The sequence below is a fragment of the Ovis aries genome, chromosome 6, assembly GCF_016772045.2.
Source record: "Ovis aries strain OAR_USU_Benz2616 breed Rambouillet chromosome 6, ARS-UI_Ramb_v3.0, whole genome shotgun sequence".
Lineage (NCBI taxonomy): Eukaryota > Metazoa > Chordata > Mammalia > Artiodactyla > Bovidae > Ovis > Ovis aries.
The window spans coordinates 4,898,074-4,916,250 of NC_056059.1; the positions used below are offsets into that span (position 1 = coordinate 4,898,074).

An 18,177-nucleotide genomic window follows, 5' to 3' on the forward strand; every position below is an offset into this window, starting at 1 on the left:
ATAGCCTTGAAGGATACGTTAATTCTTAATAATGATGATGGTGGCAGCTGGCACTTCCTGAACACTTAGAGTGCACCAGTAAGTGGGGATATGTATTGAGAACTTACACATTTGAGTTCACTGTGTACCCCCTCACTGTGGAGTGCCTAGAATTGAGGTTTCGAGAAAGAACCCTGAATCAGAGTGACCTTGCAATATAGCCCAGCGGGTATTTATGATTTACTGTCACTCATGTCTGAAGTGAAATTGCCTCTGGGAAATCGCCTTTCTTTGTGAGAAAAACTTTGCCTGGGTTATATGAACAGCCTCAGGGCCAAGATGATAGCTTCAGGACCTGACTATATAATTACATGTCAGAGTGCCCGCTGGACACTGTGGCGTCTGCTGTTCAGGATGGTTGCAGAGTCATGCTGGCCCGTAGGCCACTCCGGCAGCTTTCTTGAGTCTCACCGCCCTTTTAGGCTCATGTCGCCATCCACGATAAATTGAACTGTCATCTGATTTTTGCATCAGATCCTCACTGTATATAAATGTTCCAATGAAAAGGAGGATGGTAGATAATACTATTTAGGAAAATAATAATCAGGTTTCTTTAAAGAAGGAATCTTTTATCACAGATCTATAGCCACATATGAATGGACACCCCTGCTCTTGGCTCCGCTGCACATCGGCATAGAAACTGCTTTCTGGGTGACTCTCCATTCTCTTTTAGAATTTGAGCTGAGAACTTGGTCTTGTTCCTGAGTTTCAACAGCAGCATTTTCAAATTTCCTGTGCCTTCAGTTCTGTGTACAATGTAAAGTCATTCACAGGAGACCAAATTTAAGATAGCAGTCACTGCCTGCTACTTCAGTGAAAGACCCTTGGGGAGACTCTGGAAAGTTTGTCAGTGTCCTCTGATCACTTGTCTATCGTTCTCCCTTGAGAACATGGAACAGTTCTTGAAGAATGAAGATATTTCAAGATGGGAGGTGCTATTGCATGGGTGTAGCCTCAAGTCTCGAATATCTCAGAGTAAATCACTTTCATTTTTTGCCTCCACATCCAGCACGGTGGGGCTTCTCCAGTGACTCAGTGGTAAAGAGCCCGCCTGCAGTGCAAGAGACAGGAGATGCGGGTTCGATCCCTGGGTTGGGAAGAGCCCCTGGAGAAGACAACCCACTCCAGTATCCTTGCCTGGGAAATCCCATTGACAGAGGAGCCTGGTGGGCTACAGTCCACGGGGTCGCAAAGAGTTTGACCTGACTGAAGCAACTAAGCACAAGGAAGACACTGCAATTACCGTTTCTCTTTGTCACACGAGGATACTGAGAACACAGAGAGTCTACTTTAAGTAACTTGCCTGTGGATAGCTGGATAGGATTTGAACCCTGGTGTGCTGGCTTCCCTGCCTACTGACTCTGTTCTCTAATACCTTAGAGTTGAGATAAATTATAAAGGCATAACTTCAGATTTAAAAAACCTTCCATATATCTGAGCTTGCTATTTAGGTATTTTGAAACTGCTGAAAATTTGCAAACTGATTTAGTTTTTTTAAAATATATTTTTAAAGTTATTTCCATCACATATTCCTTGGCCTTTTTAAGTTCCCAGACTATCCATGAATCATGACAAAGCGTTGTACCACCTTCTCGTCACTAACGGTGCTGTCTAGGTAGTATCTGTCCTGGCCTCTTTTTTCCCTTTGGTTCCATTCGCTTCATCTTAGCCGCTAGCTAGTGTGTTAAACATGAGAGGAAGTTAACATTTAGATCTCTTGAAATTAAAAGCAGTAAAATTTCAGAATAGGAGCATGTCAGGTTGGGCGTAAGGGGAATTTTTGAGCGGGTAGGCTTTTCTGGGTCTCTCAATCCAGAAATCACGCAGCCAGTTTTCTCACGGCCTCCACTGAAGCCAGCCTGCTCCCCCGTGTCCTTGTGTCGCCCAGCAGTGAGGCAGAGTGTGCTGTTGCCTTTTGACTTATCTGAGGCTTCTTCAGTCACTGTAGAGCTTTATTAGAACTTGACTTCCAAGCTGTTTCGCAGAATGATTTTTACCTAACTTATCTTACCTGTGTTTATGATTGCATTAGTTATATGTTTGCTGTGTAACAAATTTCCCCCACATGTTAACAAATTCAACCAGCAAACATTCATCATTCATACATATTCTAAGGGTCAGGAACAACTTAGCTGGGTGGTTCTGGAGCTCTGGCTTGGGGACTCTCCCAAGGCTGCAGTCAGGTAGTTACCTAGGGCTCTTTGGTCTCTGAAGACCCGGTTAGACTCTACTTCCCAGGTCACTCACATAGCCATCAGCAGGTGGCTTCATTTCTTAACCGTGCAAGCCTTCCCTAGGGCTCCTCATGACAGAGAGAAGCAGCTTGCTGCTTCCTGAGAGAGTGATGTGAGAGAAGGCAGCAGTCTTTTATAATGTACTAGGGATATGACCTACCATACTACCATTTCTTTAGGATGCTGCGAGTCACGCAGATCCTCCACCATGCTGCCCTGCATCTGCATCTGCGTGAGAGATGCAGGAGACTGCACCAGAGTGCGGATACCAGGAGGTGGGTCATCCTCCCAGGTCATCTTCAAGGCTGACCACTCAGTGATCAGTGTGGGGCCGGGGAGGGAGGGAAATGTGCTTTATGGAAGGAAGAGGTGAGCTAGAATCAATGATGAAGCAAAGCCTTGGTATAGAACCCAGCCCAGCTCAGATAATACTAAGGCAGGCAGTTTTAAGCAGTAGATTCCTGGCTCTTAACCTCACTGGCTGAGCATATTTGACTCGTTCAGTCGGTCAGCTGATAGCTCACAAGCGTCTGCTGGGAGCCAGGGCCTGTGCTCAGCTAATCGTTAAAAAGATGATCTTACTCCAGTGTCCATAGCAGTAAAAATAATCTATAACATTCTGTTCCTCTTTGTGATGACACCCACTTCACTGGATTTTTATGGGGATTAAATTAAATGAGATAATACATGCAAAAGCCCAGGCCTTCCTATGTGCCAGGACGCATGAACAGGTATTTTCATCATCACTGCCCCTGCCAGGCCTATAGTGCTGGTCTTCATAGTCTTGTCTCTATGTAAATCAGAGCAAACTACATTTTATCTCTTCTAAATCCCTCTTAAGGTAGCTACTGAAACTCTAAGCGTGTAGAAGACTTCTCAGTGAATGCTCACTGGACGGAATGACGGGGCCTCAGGGGCCTGTCCTGACCTGCGCAGCAGCCCGGCTTGCAGGCACCTCAGTTGTTGGAGACCTAGGTGTGCCTGCGTCTGCCTAGGCCGACCGAACACTGTTTACTGTGACGTCGTGCTGGCTGTGGCCATACGCTCTGGCTCCTCTTTGCCAAGATAACTCGGGCTTTACAGACACAAGAAATGTGAGGAGAAGGTGTTTCCCTGCGCTGTGCAGGAAGCGTTACTGGATACCACGGTTTGGCAACCTTAACCATAATGTGGGATCATTATGGTATTTGTGCTAAGCCACTTTTCAGCTTTTTCAGAGAAGCAGTTTTTGTGCAGGTCGGTTGCTACGTAAAGAGCATATCTACATTCTGCCTACTGTGAGAAGTCTTTCAGAATGGAGATTGCTGGATTCTAGAAGGAAGTGTCCCTAGAAATCATTTAAAAGGCTCATAGTTTTGCAACCCAGCAAAGCATTAACCAAAAGGAAGCCAGAGGGTTGAAGAGAGTGTGTTTCCTAATTGATTTGGGGCCTTTGGTAACAGGGTTAGTGACAGTGAATGTATGAAGTAGAATTGAAAATAGAAATTCTGTTAAGTGGTTCTTCTCAGAGGACCAAAAGTGCTGAGTCCTCTATTTAATATTTAAATTAAATTTGTTACTCATTTAGGATTAACTTCTATTTAATATTTAGTTTAAAGCTTTTAAAACTGAAAACTTAAAAAATGTTTAATTAAAAATATTCCCTTTGCCTCTAGAACAGAAACCCAAACTCTGTATTATATCGATGGTCTCACTTAGAGAAATTATTTATTTACACATGTATTCCTGCCATTGGTCTGAGTTCCTCAAGAACAGTCTGTGTCAGTTCTGTGTGCTCTCCCACTGCCCACCCTGCACGGATGGGTCTAGCTGAGTGCCTACCGACCTGGCGCCCCTGCTAACTCTTAGCTTCTCTCCTGGTGCGGTGCGCCTAGCTGCATGTGACGTGTCAGTGTGGAAAACCCTCATGTCTGTGTCCTTTGGAATAACAGAAAGCAAATGCTTCCGCTTGCACTCTGGCCTGCAGTCGTATTGGCCTGGCAGAGTGTTCACTTTCACTGTGTCCGCGCTGACTGCGTGTGGTATGTGTGCGCACATTTCAGCCTGCAGTGCAGGCATTCTTATCCCTGAGCCAGACGACGGTGTGGCCAGTAGCACCTCATCATCATGTCACGTCTTTTTACACACATGACCACAGACCATCAGAGTCTTAAATTCAGATACTCTGTTGTGTAATAGCTACGCAGTCCAATCTGAACTAACTCCGAAACTTGGGATATAGAGTAATGGAATGGCAAAAGTTAAAGGGAAAGGAGGGCTTTGCTGTGAAGGGGTAGGGTTCTTTCAAATCATACCTAACAGATGGAATAATGAGAGATTGATATTTGCGAATTCACCAGTATTGCTTTAAATATACTGAAACCAGGCTACATCATTACAAGGTTTAAGAAGAGATATGGTAGATATTAAAAAAAAGTTTAAAATCTTTTCAGTTCAGTTCAGTTCATTTGCTCAGTCATGTCCGACTCTTTGCAACCCCATGAATCACAGCACGCCAGGCCTCCCTGTCCATCACCAGCTCCTGGAGTTCACTCAGACTCATGTCCATCGAGTCCGTGAGGCCATCCAGCCATCTCATCCTTGGTCGTCCCCTTCTCCTCCTGCCCCCAATCCCTCCCAGCATCAGAGTCTTTTCCAGTGAGTCAACTCTTCGCATGAGGTGGCCAAAGTACTGGAGCTTCAGCTTTAGCATCATTCCTTCCAAAGAAATCCCAGGGCTGATCTCCTTCAGAATGGACTGGTTGGATCTCCTTGCAGTCCAAGGGACTCTCAAGAGTCTTCTCCAACTCCACAGTTCAAAAGTATCAATTCTTCAGCACTCAGCCTCCTTCACAGTCCAACTCTCACATCCATACATGACCACTAGAAAAACCAGCCTTGACTAGACGGACCTTAGTCGGCAAAGTAATGTCTCTGCTTTTGAATATGCTATCTAGGTTGGTCATAACTTTTCTTCCAAGGAGTAAGTGTCTTTTAATTTCATGGCTGCAGTCACCATCTGCAGTGATTTTGGATCCCAAAAATATAAAGTCTGGCACTGTTTCCACTGTTTCCCATCTATTTCCCATGAAGTGATGGGACCGGATGCCATGATCTTCATTTTCTGAATGTTGAGCTTTAAGCCAACTTTTTCACTCTCCTCTTTCACTTTCATCAAGAGGCTTTTTAGCTCCTCTTCACTTTCTGCCATAAGGGTGATGTCATCTGCATATCTGAGGTTATTGATATTTCTCCCAGCAATCTTGATTCCATCTTGTGTTTCTTCTAGTCCAGCGTTTCTCATGATGTGCTCTGCATATAAGTTAAATAAGCAGGGTGACAATATGCAGCCTTGACGTACTCCTTTTCCTATTTGGAACCAGTCTTTTGTTCCATGTCCAGTTCTGACTGTTGCTTCCTGACCTGCATATAGGTTTCTCAAGAGGGAGGTTAGGTGGTCTGGTATTCCCATCTCTTTCAGAATTTTCCACAGTTTATTGCGATCCACACAGTCAAAGGCTTTGGCGTAGTCAGTAAAGCAGAAATAGATGTTTTTCTGGAACTCTCTTGCTTTTTCCATGATCCAGCGGATGTTGGCAATTTGATCTCTGGTTCCTCTGCCTTTTCTAAAACCAGCTTGAACGTCAGGGAGTTCACAGTTCACATATTGCTGAAGCCTGGCTTGGAGAATTTTGAGCATTACTTTACTAGCATGTGAGATGAGTGCAGTTGTGCAGTAGTTTGAGCATTCTTTGGCATTGCCTTTCTTTGGGATTGGAATGAAAACTGACCTTTTGCAGTCCTGTGGCCACTGCTGAGTTTTCCAAATTTGCTGGCATATTGAGTGCAGCACTTTCACAGCATCATCTTTCAGGATTTGAAACAGCTCAGCTGGAATTCCATCACCTCCACTAGCTTTGTTCGTAGTGATGCTTTCTAAGGCCCACTTGACTTCACATTCCAAGATGTGTGGCTCTAGATTAGTGATCACATCATCATGATTATCTGTGTCATGAAGATCTTTTTTGTACAGTTCTTCTGTGTATTCTTGACACCTCTTCTTAATATCTTCTGCTTCTGTAGGTCCATACCATTTCTGTCCTTTATCGAGCCCATCTTTGCATGAAATGTTCCCTTGGTATCTCTAATTTTCTTAAAGAGATCTCTAGTCTTTCCCATTCTGTTGTTTTCCTCTATTTCTTTGCATTGATCGCTGAAGAAGGCTTTCTTATCTCTTCTTGCTATTCTTTGGAATCTTTTAGCTACTAAAAAATATAGTGAAAAGAAAGGCATTTGTTAGTTATGCAGTGAAGCAAACAACATGAATACCTCATTTATCAGAGGAAGAAACGAAACTAACGAATATGAATATTACATAAATCATATACATATTAATATGAAATAAAGTGTTAAAACTATAGTCTAGACACCTACAGTCAAATATACATATACCAGTTGCTGCCAGGCAAGATTTTTCTGTATGTGTGACCATAAAGAAGGAAACCGCTTTGTTTTTGTTTTTCAGAATTGGAGATATATTTTATGATGTGTTTTAGATTTATTTTTTTAATGAATGTTATTAAATAGTTAATAAACTGCAAAGTGCAGGCAGTTTAATGCATATGAAACAAAACACTAGAATTACCAACATTTAGTTCTTTATCAGTGGAAGTTAGGTTTTCTAGTGTAATTTCTATTCAGAGAAAACTATCCAGTTCCTGAATAGGTTCCCATAAAAGGTTCAGCCACTACTAAGCAATAAAAAGTAAAATGTGAAGTTCTGCACTCCATCATTAAACTGATGAAATATTCAAAAGAAGGTGTACAGTTTTTCTTATAATTTATGCGCTGTATTCAGCTAACTATGTTGAATTTTGGACTTTGAGGAAATTGTTTCCCGAAGCCTTAGGAGAAACGTTGCTATGGAGCCTAATCTGCTCGTCCTTCCTTGTGTCTTAGTCCTCTGTGAGAATCTCCCATGATTCACAGCTGGCAGGTTGGGAGAAGGGCAAGGAAGCCTCCTGACGGTGTTGTCGGTTACTGTCTGTGGTGCTGCAGTGCATCAAGAGGGACGGAGTCCAGTAGGAGAGGCGCTCCATGATTCAAGTGTGGCCTTTCTTTTCACTTGAAACTTTAAAGGAATCTGGACAGTAATTAAGTACGTCATTATCATGACTGATTTATGTCAGGAGTATGCACATCTTTTGCTTATGAGTCATCCTTCAGCATGGAGAAGGGCATGGAAGCCCAATCCAGTATTTTTACCTGAAGACTCCCATGGACAGAGGAGCCTGGCGGGCTACAGTCCCTGGGGTCACAAAGAGTCGGACACGACCGAGCACATCCTTCAGCGTCCATTGGGGAGTTGGTTCCAGGACCCCTGCGTACCCAAATCCACAAGTGATCAAATCCCTTATGTATAAAAGGGTTCAGTACAGGCAGCCCTGTGTATCCTTGGATGTAGAACCCATGGTATGGGATACAGAGGGCCTACTGTATTTAATTAAATGGGCAATCAGGCTAATTATCTATGATCTCTTAAGTTGGTATTTAATGAACATTTTATTAAAGTCACCTCAGTGGGCAGAGATTAAAGCAGCACTTCTGGTTTATTTTCCTGTGGTTAATGAAGTCCTTTGAGATATGGTTGGGTACACTTTATGGTGGTTTACACAGCTGTGTGTTCTATTAGTTTTTTTCATAAGAGACAGGAGCAAAAGGGGGCATGGCATTCTGGCTGAGAGTTTATCCGACTCTTTTTCAAGCAATAACATGTAAAGCCAGCTAGACTTACAAGAGCTTTCCCTATCTACTTAATTCTGTGCCCATTTCTTGACTATGGAATGCAGTGTGCTTTTATATAGCTTTTCTTTTTCTACTTTAAGTTCAGCTCAGTCGCTCAGTCATGTCCGACTTTGCAACCCCATGGACTGCAGCATGCCAGGCCTCCATTGCCGACTCCCAGAGTTTACAAACTCCTGTCCATTGAGTTGATGATGCCACCCAACCATCTCATCCTCTGTCATCCCCTTCTCCTCCTGCCCTCAATCTTTCCCAGCATCATGGTCTTTTCAAATGAGTCAGTTCTTCATATCAGGTGGCCAAAGTGTTGGGAGTTTTAGCTGCAACATCAGTCCTCCAATGAATATTCAGGACTGATCTCCTTTAGGATGGACTGGTTGGATCTCCTTGCAGTCCAAGAGACTCTCAAGAGTCTTCTCCAACACCACAGTTCAAAAGCATCAATTCTTCGGTGCTCAGCTTTCTTTATAGTCCAGCTCTCACATCCATGCATGACTACTGGAAAAAAAAAAAACATAGCTTTGACTAGACGGACCTGTATTGGCAAAGTAATGTCTCTGCTTTTCAATATGCTATCTAGGTTGGTCATAACTTTTCTTCCAAGGAGCAAGCGTTTTTTAATTTCATGGCTGCAGTCATCACTGCAGTGATTTTGAAGCCCCCAGAAATAAAGTCTGTCACTGTTTCCACTGTTTCTGCATCTATTTGCCATGAAGTGATGGGACCAAAAGTCATGATCTTCGTTTTTTGAATGTTGAGTCTTAAGCCAACTTTTTCACTCTCCTCTTTCACTTTCATCAAGAGTCTCTTTAGTTCTTTGGTTTTTGACATAAGGATGGTGTCATCTGCATATCTGAGGTTTTCTCCTTTATCAGATCTAAAATACATACTGCAATTATATGCTTGTATTCAACTTCTTTAAATATATTCTGATTTGTTTCAATTCAGTAGGTCCAGTATTGTGTTATATACAGGAGTGATACATAATAATCCCTTGATATCCTTTGCACCTTGCTATTAACATGTCTTAATACTGTGTTGACATCATTTAAAACCCATAGGAAACCCCATGGTATTTTTACCTTTAGAAAGTCAATCACTAATGAAAATAAAACAAAGCTAGTTATCCATGCTTATGAAATGAAGTTTCAAACTATGTCACTTTGACCCATTATAAAAATGTATAGAATTTTGGCATTGGCATTATTTCATTTAATTTCAACAGTTCCCCCTAAAATACAAGTATTACACCCATTTTGAAGATGAAAAAGCTGAACTCAAGTTTATAAAAACCTAGAATTGGTAGATCAGAGCTTTCTGCCCGTTAGTCTGACTTGCAGTTTTGGTATTCAGATCTTCCCAGAATGAGGAGGATGCTGAACTTGGTAGTCAGTTTTTCTCCAGAAGACTCAGAGGAATACATGCACATTTTAAAACAGTGATGAATATATACTTCAAATAACATTTTAAATTTCACCATTCTGTACATATTGTCTCTAGGACTTAGTTATTTCATAACTGGAAGTTTGTACCTTGTTTATCAGCTTCATGCATTTAGCCATTAAATACATTTTTTAATAAATTGCAGTAATGTTTACAGTTGACCTATTGCCAGAATTAGTGAGATATGTAACTATGAAACATACAGGAGAAATCTCAGGTGGAAGTTATTTGGGATTGAGTATACTTTATTTGGGAGGTTCAGTGGTCAGGGGTGTGTTTCTATAAAAGAATGTAAGTAACCTGTTTTAATGTTTGGAAATACTTGAAAATTAAAAAGATGTTCTAAGAAGATATGTTTTTCATTTATTTTGGTGACTGTTAAGAAAAGTGACGTCAGTATTACTTATAGATTATCCCAACTTCTGACATCAGGCTTGCATGCCTACTTAAAGCTACACCCGTGCTCACTTCTTTCTCCCACATAGAAAAGGTCCCTCTTCTTTCTTAAGAACAAGCCTTCCATCTGTGTTCCGCCCTCTGATGAATATTTTCAATGTAGATTATCCGTTTTCTCCATTTGATACTTACCCTCTCACACTCAACAGGATTCTTCTCATTGCTTTCAGATATTCAGGCTTTTCTTTCTTTTTTGAAATCTTTCTTTCCCTCTTGATGCCGTGTTCCTTTCCAGTGTGGATCCCTTCTCCTTCCCTGAATTATCCCTTTGCCATGTTTTCCTTTTTCTCACCATTGATACACTCCTCAACCCACACTGACCATGGCTTTGCCTTTCTCAGGTCACCCCTCCTCTCCAGGTCACTTAGCCCCTTGAGGCTTTTTGGACCTCCTTTTGCTGGATCTTTGCAGAGCATTAGGTGTTGCTGACAAGTGCCTCTGTCCTGAAACATTCCTTCCTTTGGCTTCTCTGAATCCATCTACCATACTACCCACTCTTTTTCTTTGTTTTTCTCCCCTTCCTCCTTTCCTTCCTTCCTTCCTTTCCTCCTAGCTTATATTCTTTTGCCAGCTGTTAAATGTCTGAGTTCTTTCCTTTGCTAGATTCTTCCTATTTGTGTCCTTTGAATCTGAGCTAACTGTCCTGAATCCTGGACAAAGTCAGCTGTCTTCCATTACTTAATCCAAAAGCACCATTCCTCTCTGTCCTCATATTCATCAAGTCATTTTCCATTTCTCTGGTGGTTGATTGATGGCACTGAGAATTGATTAATACCACTCTCAGTCTGTAAGCTCTTTGAGGATAGGCAGTGTCTCTGTTTTATTTCACTACATTATACTTAGTACTTCCATAGTTCTTGGTACATACAGTGCTCAATTTTTTTTTTTTAATGAATTATTTACCTATATCAGAAGTGTTTCATTTTAGGTAAAAACTAATGTCTAGGTTTTACTTTATTTTTTTCCTATAGATTCTATGGTAGCAGTATAACAAACATCTTAAATTTTAAGTTTGATTTTATTGCGGTTCTCCAGAGAAACAATAAATAGGATGTTTGTTTGTATGTATATAAAGAGATACCTTCCAGGGAATTGGCTTCACATGATTGTGGAGGCTGGCAAGTGCCAAGAGCTGCAGGGTGAGTCAGCAAGCTGCAGACCAGGGAGCGGATGCTCCAGCTCTGGCCTAAGTCTGAGGGCCTGAGACCCGGATAACCAGTGGTGTAGTGTAAGTCTGAAAGGCCCTCAAGCTTGAGACATGGGAAGAGCCAGTGTTTCTCCCTGAGTCCAATGTCCCTCTTTGAAGACAGTCAGGCAGGAGGAATCTTTCTCACTCTCTGGAAAGCCAGCCTTCATTCTGTTCAAGTCTTCAGCTGATTAGATGAGGCCCACCATACTGTGAAGGGCAATCTACTTTCTCCACCTACTAATCCACATGTTAGTTGCATCCAGCAGTGCTCACATTGACACACCCAGAATAATGGTTGAGGACATGTCTGGATACCCTGCGGTCCAGTTAAGTTGACACATGAAATATACCATCACGTTTTTCAAATATCTTACAGGTTTCTACTTTCAGTCTTTTTCCCTGTCACTTGAGCCTGATCAGACTACCTTGTAATCTTCCTCAAATGCTGCAGTTCACAGGGCAGGTTTAGTCTGTGCCTCGCTTCTCAGCTCTTCCATGTGTTGAAGCTGCTTTTTCTGTCTAGCGTTCTGCAACTTTCCTGTAATCCCCAGGGTTCTAGTTAGGACTTTTCTTCTCATAGCATGACTGTACACTCTGCGATGCAGTGACTTTGTTATTGTTGTTTTCCCTGCTTTAATAAACCCGTTTCCTCATGATCTTATCTTGTCCAGAGCCCATCCAGCTTGTAATTTCAAATGCTGTTGTGAGACTAGCTCCTAAAATTCTGCAGCTGCGACTCTGTACAACCTGTCTTGGCCCTTTCTTGTTCTTCATTTTAATTTAACCAGATTGTTCTCTTATCACCGAGCGCACTTAAAGCCCTGAGGGCAGGAACGAAAATGGGCTTTCTTGTGAGTGTGAGTATCCTGTAATCCTCTGCACATTATGTACTAATTGTGTTGGATGAATCTTCAGTTTCTCTAGTAGGTTTTCGCATTAACTCTAGGTTTGTTGAGTTGGGTATGCTTGCTCTGACTTAGGTCTTCTTTTTGGGGAGCACATCTGCTTGTCTAATTGGTTCTCTTATTTCCAGTTGGTTAAAGTGTTCCCATTGTTGGCTAAATTTTTAATTCTTAAGAATGTGTTAGGAATTGGAAATGGATTATGCAACTCTTTTTGTGGTGAGTTCCACTTTCCTGAATGACATTCTTGCTTTTACTGTCATATTAATTCAAAAGGAAATTACAGTTTTTTTCCCCTCCTTTTTTGATAGCCTTCAGTAAGCAAGACATTGCATCAGTATTGAGATTCATACAAGGAGGAATATGATAAAGGGTCTGCCCAAAGAGAGCTAACAGTCTTTGGAAAAGGGAGGAGGCAGGAGAAAAGAGAGGTCTGTACTTAGCTAATTTTTATGCAACTTGTACTAATTAATATTTGGTGAGTGATAATTTTATATCATATGGGTAAATCATCTCTTCCCCTGTAACACTTTACAGCCCTAATGGGGATACAGCTAAATAAATGCAGATAATGGTGGTAGTTTGAGAGAGCCAGCCTAGATGGTTAGGGAGGAATGTTTGCAGGACGTAGAGTCTAGCTTGCTTATATCATAATTCGGTTCAAACTGTCTTTTCTGATGTGATAGGGACAGTGTGTCCTAGTAGGAATCACAGAACTGATATTTCAACCAGCTTATCTTGTTTTAGGAATATATACTTATTTTCCAGTGTTTTTGCTTCTGCATTTAGGTTCTCTCACTAGAGTTTGCTACCATATTTTTTTTTCATAACCACTCTGTATAGTATCCAGTTTTACTAAAACGCCAAAAGGTACGCCTTAAAAAACCTGTCAAGTTACACAAAACAAAGCAATTGTGAAAGATGGGAGGAAATCATAAAACTGGACAGATTCTGCAGTCAGGTTACTTTGCAGGGTTCTTTTCAAAACTGTCAGTTGATTTTCTTAAAAACTGAGTTTTTTCTGACTCATACATTTTTGCTATATGTAATGTTTAGCCAAGTTACATAATTGTAGTAACTTTTACCAGTGTCATAAACAGGTGTGGGAACAAACACAACCACCTCTGGGGACTCAGGCAAGCGAGGCAGGGGGTGAAGACAGAAGTGCGCAGGCGCGCCAGGGAGCAGGCTGCTGATGGAGAGGACTGGCCTGGGCCTCACCCGGCAGACTGTAGGGTGTACAGGGTGTCAGGGAATCTGGGGAGTCAGTCAGCTGAAGGTCAGTTAAAAGAGGTTCTGATATAAATTTGAGCACATAAACGCATGAAATCTTGCCTTTTGCAGATTGGATGGAACTCAAATGGCATTATACTAAGTGAAATAAGTCAGACAGAGAAACATAGATGCTGTATGATATATCACTTACATGGGGAATCTAGAAAATAATACAGCAAACTAGTGACTATAACATGAAGATGCAGACTCACAGACAAAGGGAACAGTGGTGAGAGAGGGGAAGGGCTGGGGAAGTCGGAGGTGCAGACTGCTGGGTGTAAGGCAGGCTCACAGTTCTATTGTGCAACACAGGGAGTATAGCCAGCATTTTGCAGTAACTGTAAATGGAAAGTAACCTTTAAACATTGAACATAAAAACAGTACAGATTTACTGTAGGAACAAAATATGCCTTCTAATGTATATAAAATATTTATTAGGTACCGTACCTATTCTCCATAGTATTGCCTTCTGAAATTTCTTAGCCTGTCAATATTGATAACTTACCTTTAGATAAAATAGCTGAAGTATGCATTTTCCCCCTGTGAAGAGTTAGTTTCTTAGGGTCACTTTGCTTCTTTTCTATGTAGCAAATTTTTCCTTTTATTCTTCTCACTGCTTCTGTTGATTTTTTTTTTCTCTATGATGTCAGATTTGTTTCTTAAGATGCCTCAAACATTACTGTCTTTTCTTGAACCCCTCAGAGGAAGACATGTATATTTGTAATTGATTTTCTTTGTTTATAGACTTAATTTTTGTTTAACATGGTATCCTGTTTCCTGGAATCATATTAAATTTTTTCCTTGCCATGTGACTGATTATGAGCTGGGATTAGAAAAGAAACAATGTTATTTGCATTTGTTTGAAACTTCATTTTTCTAACAGAGCCTTTGATGCATCCTAAACACAAAATTAGCTTATCCTGCACTGTTCACTATTACTTTCCTTGATTGCAACATGTTTCCTTCTTACTCTTAAAGAAAATATTTTTTTTAAATATTATTTTGCTTCAGTTATTGTAGAAGTCTTATTGTATAAGACAGGGCTTCTCTTGTGGCTCAGACGGTAAAGCATCTACCTACACCGTGGAAGATCTGGGATTGATCCCTGGGTTGGGAAGATCCTCTGGAGAAGGAAATGGCAACCCACTCTAGTACTCTTGCCTGGAAAACCCCATGGACGGAGGAGCCCGGTAGGCTGCAGTCCATGGGGTCGCAAAGAGTCGGACATGACTGAGTGATTTCACTTCACTTCATTGTATAAGTCAACTTTTGCCAAGAAGACTGCTCTAAAGACAACCCTAAACTCTTAGTGGTTTATAGCAATGAAGATTTATCTCTTGTTCACACAAGTATGGGCTGCTGGAAGCTGCAGTTCTGTTCACGGCTCGATTCCACATAGGTCTGAAGGAACAGCCCGTAAAGGGGCCTGCATTTTTCTGGCAGAGGGGAAAGAGAAGTGACTCAAACATGTGATGACTCTGAATGCTCTCCCTTGGACATGGTTCACTTTGCTTCTGATCACATTTCATGGGTCAGTGCATTTCACCTGGTCAGACCTGAAACAGTCAGCCCCACCCTCCAGGCAGCACTCGAGAGAGCCACAGGCTTGGGATGCTGTGATGTGTTACGTCTCATTGTAAGGATTTTGGGTTTTATTGTTAGCTCAATATTGATAGACATGTTTGGTGAATTTTGCTGTGGAAATGATTTTTTTCCTGAGTTTTTTTTTTTGTTTGTTTTGTGTATGGAGCTCTATAGAATTGATGTGGAGACTGATTCAGGATTTTAGTAAGGAACAGTTAAGTGACAGGATATTAAATGTAAAATCCTTACTGTTTCATTATATTTTCTTTTCTCCACCTTCATCACTTGTGTTCTACTTGTATTGATTATTGGGTAGAAGTCCAAACTTTGGAAGTGGAAGTCTCCTCACATTAGCATTGACTGCTTGAATGTTTAAGACTGAGAGTTGTTCTGAAGCTATTTTCTTTTGTGCTGATTACCCATAAGTCATTCTTAGCCAGATAGTTTGAATTTTCAATTCACTGCCTTTCTGATACACAATGAATTGGGCCGTTGCCAATTTCAAAATCATGGATTTCTTGCATAGTCCACATGTGGACAATAGTCTGCCAACAAGTAAACACAAACCAAGTTAAGTTACAGACTAACGCGCTGGAATACCATGTCACCCGTGGCCACTCTTGGAGGTAACGTTTATTTGCACACAGTGAGGATTAGTATTTTCTTCAGAACAGGAGATGGTTACTTTGCTGTTTTGAATTAGTAGAACTGAACCTCAGATGCATGGGTTTAGGAAATCTAACCTCATGAGGTCTGGCACTTGAGAAAGGACAATGAGCAAACTGTCAGAGAAAGTTGAAGTTTATAAGTAATGTTGGATGTTGAAGGGAGATAGGCAATTTGGTTACATCTCTTAGATATCCAGGAGTAAATGTTTTGAGATGGTGATAGAATCAGAAACGGTTAGTCTGAAGGCATGGTTAGTTTATTTGATCCTAACTATACTACAGTTATAGCCATGATTGTAGCCATGAAATTAAAAGACATTTACTCCTTGGAAGAAAAGTTATGAGCAACCTAGATAGTATATTCAAAAGCAGAGACATTACTTTGCCGACTAAGGTCCATCTAGTCAAGGCTATGGTTTCTCCTGTGGTCATGTATGGATGTGAGAGTTGGACTGTGAAGAAGGCTGAGCACCTTAGAATTGATTTTTTTGAACTGTGGTGTTGGAGAAGACTCTTGAGAATCCCTTGGACTACAAGGAGATCCAACCAGTCCATTCTGAAGGAGATCAGCCCTGGGTGTTCTTTGGAAGGAATGATGCTAAAGCTGAAACTCCAGTACTTTGGCCACCGCATGTGAAGAGTTGACTCATTGGAAAAGACTCTGATGCTGGGAGGGATTGGGGGCAGGAGGAGAAGGGGACGACTGAGGATGAGATGGCTGGATGGCATCACTGACTCGATGGACATGAGTCGGGAGTTGGTGATGGACAGGGAGGCCTGGCGTGCTGCGATTCATGGGGTTGCAAAGAGTCGGACATGACTGAGCGACTGAACTGAACTGATGGCCAGAGTACAGAAGCAGTCACATTGATAAAATCTTATCAAGCGATGCCTTATATTATCTGATGTCATTTTCAAAGAGGGGCCCTCTAACCTCACAAGGTTTTATATTTCAGCTTTTCCTTGACATCCTTGTTAAGCGTTTCTCTCAATTCCATACCAGCCTTCCTTCCGGTTGGGTGAAGCCCAAGAGGAAAAGCAATGATTATGGCAGCCTATGGGCATAGCGTTCCCTTCAGATTCATTGACTTGGTTCTCAGAAAGATGAATGTATTTTATTTGTGCTTGAATCCAGCTCTGAAAGGAGTGAGATAATGAAGTTCACCTCCATCATTTTCCAGAGGTGATAGGAGACGTGCCTGAGGAGAAAGAACCCCAGAGTGGGAGAGCCAGAGTCATCTTTGCCTCCTGATTAAGTGTTCTTTCTTTGATGACTGCCGTTCATGTAAGCAGCTACTCTAAGAATATATTCAAATCAAGTATAGATAGACAGTAGAGTGGAATTGTTTTCCTGTACGTGAGATTGAGATAACATAGTAAACAGTAGTTTCTGAGCCCAGTGTTTAACCAAATAAAGACAATTATTTTGTGAGTCATTGAAAAATAAAAAGAAAGAACAAAAAGTTATATAGGAACAAATTCCCTTTAGCCTTTAAATTCACTGGGTTATTTTAGGTTCATTTGGAAAATGTTTTATTCACTCAACTGGTAACTGTAACTGCACACAGTAATTCTGCTTCACTCATGGCTTAATCGTGAGTTCTTCTCATTGTGACTCTGATGTCAGGTTCTAGACTGGCTCCACTATTTACTGTATATGATTCTTTACGATTTATTTCTCATCTCTGAGCCTCAGTTTTTCCATATGTAAAGTGTGGGCTGATCAGAGGAGTTTCTGCTGGAGATGGGACCCTGATGTCAACCATCTCCTAAGTGCCTACTGTCTCCTAGATACACTTATGTAGTCTGTATTTTTAAATCATTGAAACAACTCTTTGAGCTATATGTACTGTTGGCTGTATTTCATAGATTGGATGACTGAGAGAAGTTAAGATAAGCTTTCGGAAGAATGTATAGCTAATAGGTTATGTCCTTGGGTCCCAAGCCATGTTTTTTTTGCCTCAAAAACAGAGTCTGTCTGTCCAGTGTAGCTGACATTTCTGTCTGTATGTCACAGGGCTACTGTGACGATCTGATGAAATAAGGTGCCTGAAAACCGTGAGGAAATTGCAAGTGCTGTGTCAGTGTGAGATGGTATTTCTTCTGAGTGTTTCTAGCCACTGTCAGAAGTTAGCCGGTAAGGGCCAAGGCATAAAGAAGTCTAGGAGTGTTGCTTTTTCCTGCTCTGTGTAGGCGGAAGTTGAGGCCCACGGGGATAAGGAAGGTGTCCACACACCAGAAAGTGGCAGGATAGTCTTAAGTTCCTAGTGTGATTACAAAGCCCACTGTCCTGCACTCCTCTCCAGGCCTGAATCCTTGCTCTGGAGCCGGGGCTGGGATTCCTTTGTCCACGGATTGATTCTTGTGATGAAATTTCTTACTCGCTGTGCAAGATACCTTGGGATGGCAAGAACAGGCTACTAGTGTGGGATGAGATACTGATGTTGATAGTAGTGTTTTTATTGAAGACCATTTCCACTAAGTTAATCCACTCAAAATTCATGACAGTGAATACATCTATTTATATGACTATCCTTCTATACTTTCTGACTTCAAAAATGATTCTTTTGGTGCCTATGAATTTTGGAGGAGCTTCCCCCCGACCC

The 18,177-nt window shown here is 41.5% G+C and overlaps 1 protein-coding gene across 9 annotated transcripts in view; it reads left to right on the forward strand.

Annotated features, from left to right (window-relative positions):
- Positions 1-18,177, forward strand: part of PRDM5 (PR/SET domain 5) — a 268,026-nt gene that overhangs the window by 86,590 nt on the left and 163,259 nt on the right. Inside the window, exon 1 of one of the 9 annotated variants that reach the window (XM_027970784.3) lies at positions 10,575-16,856. The exons of the other annotated variants lie outside the window; for them this stretch is intronic. Within the exon in view, the coding sequence (XP_027826585.1) occupies positions 16,842-16,856 (15 nt within the window). The 5' untranslated portion in view covers positions 10,575-16,841. Of the gene's footprint in view, positions 1-10,574; positions 16,857-18,177 lie in introns of those variants that run through there. 9 annotated transcript variants of the gene reach the window in all.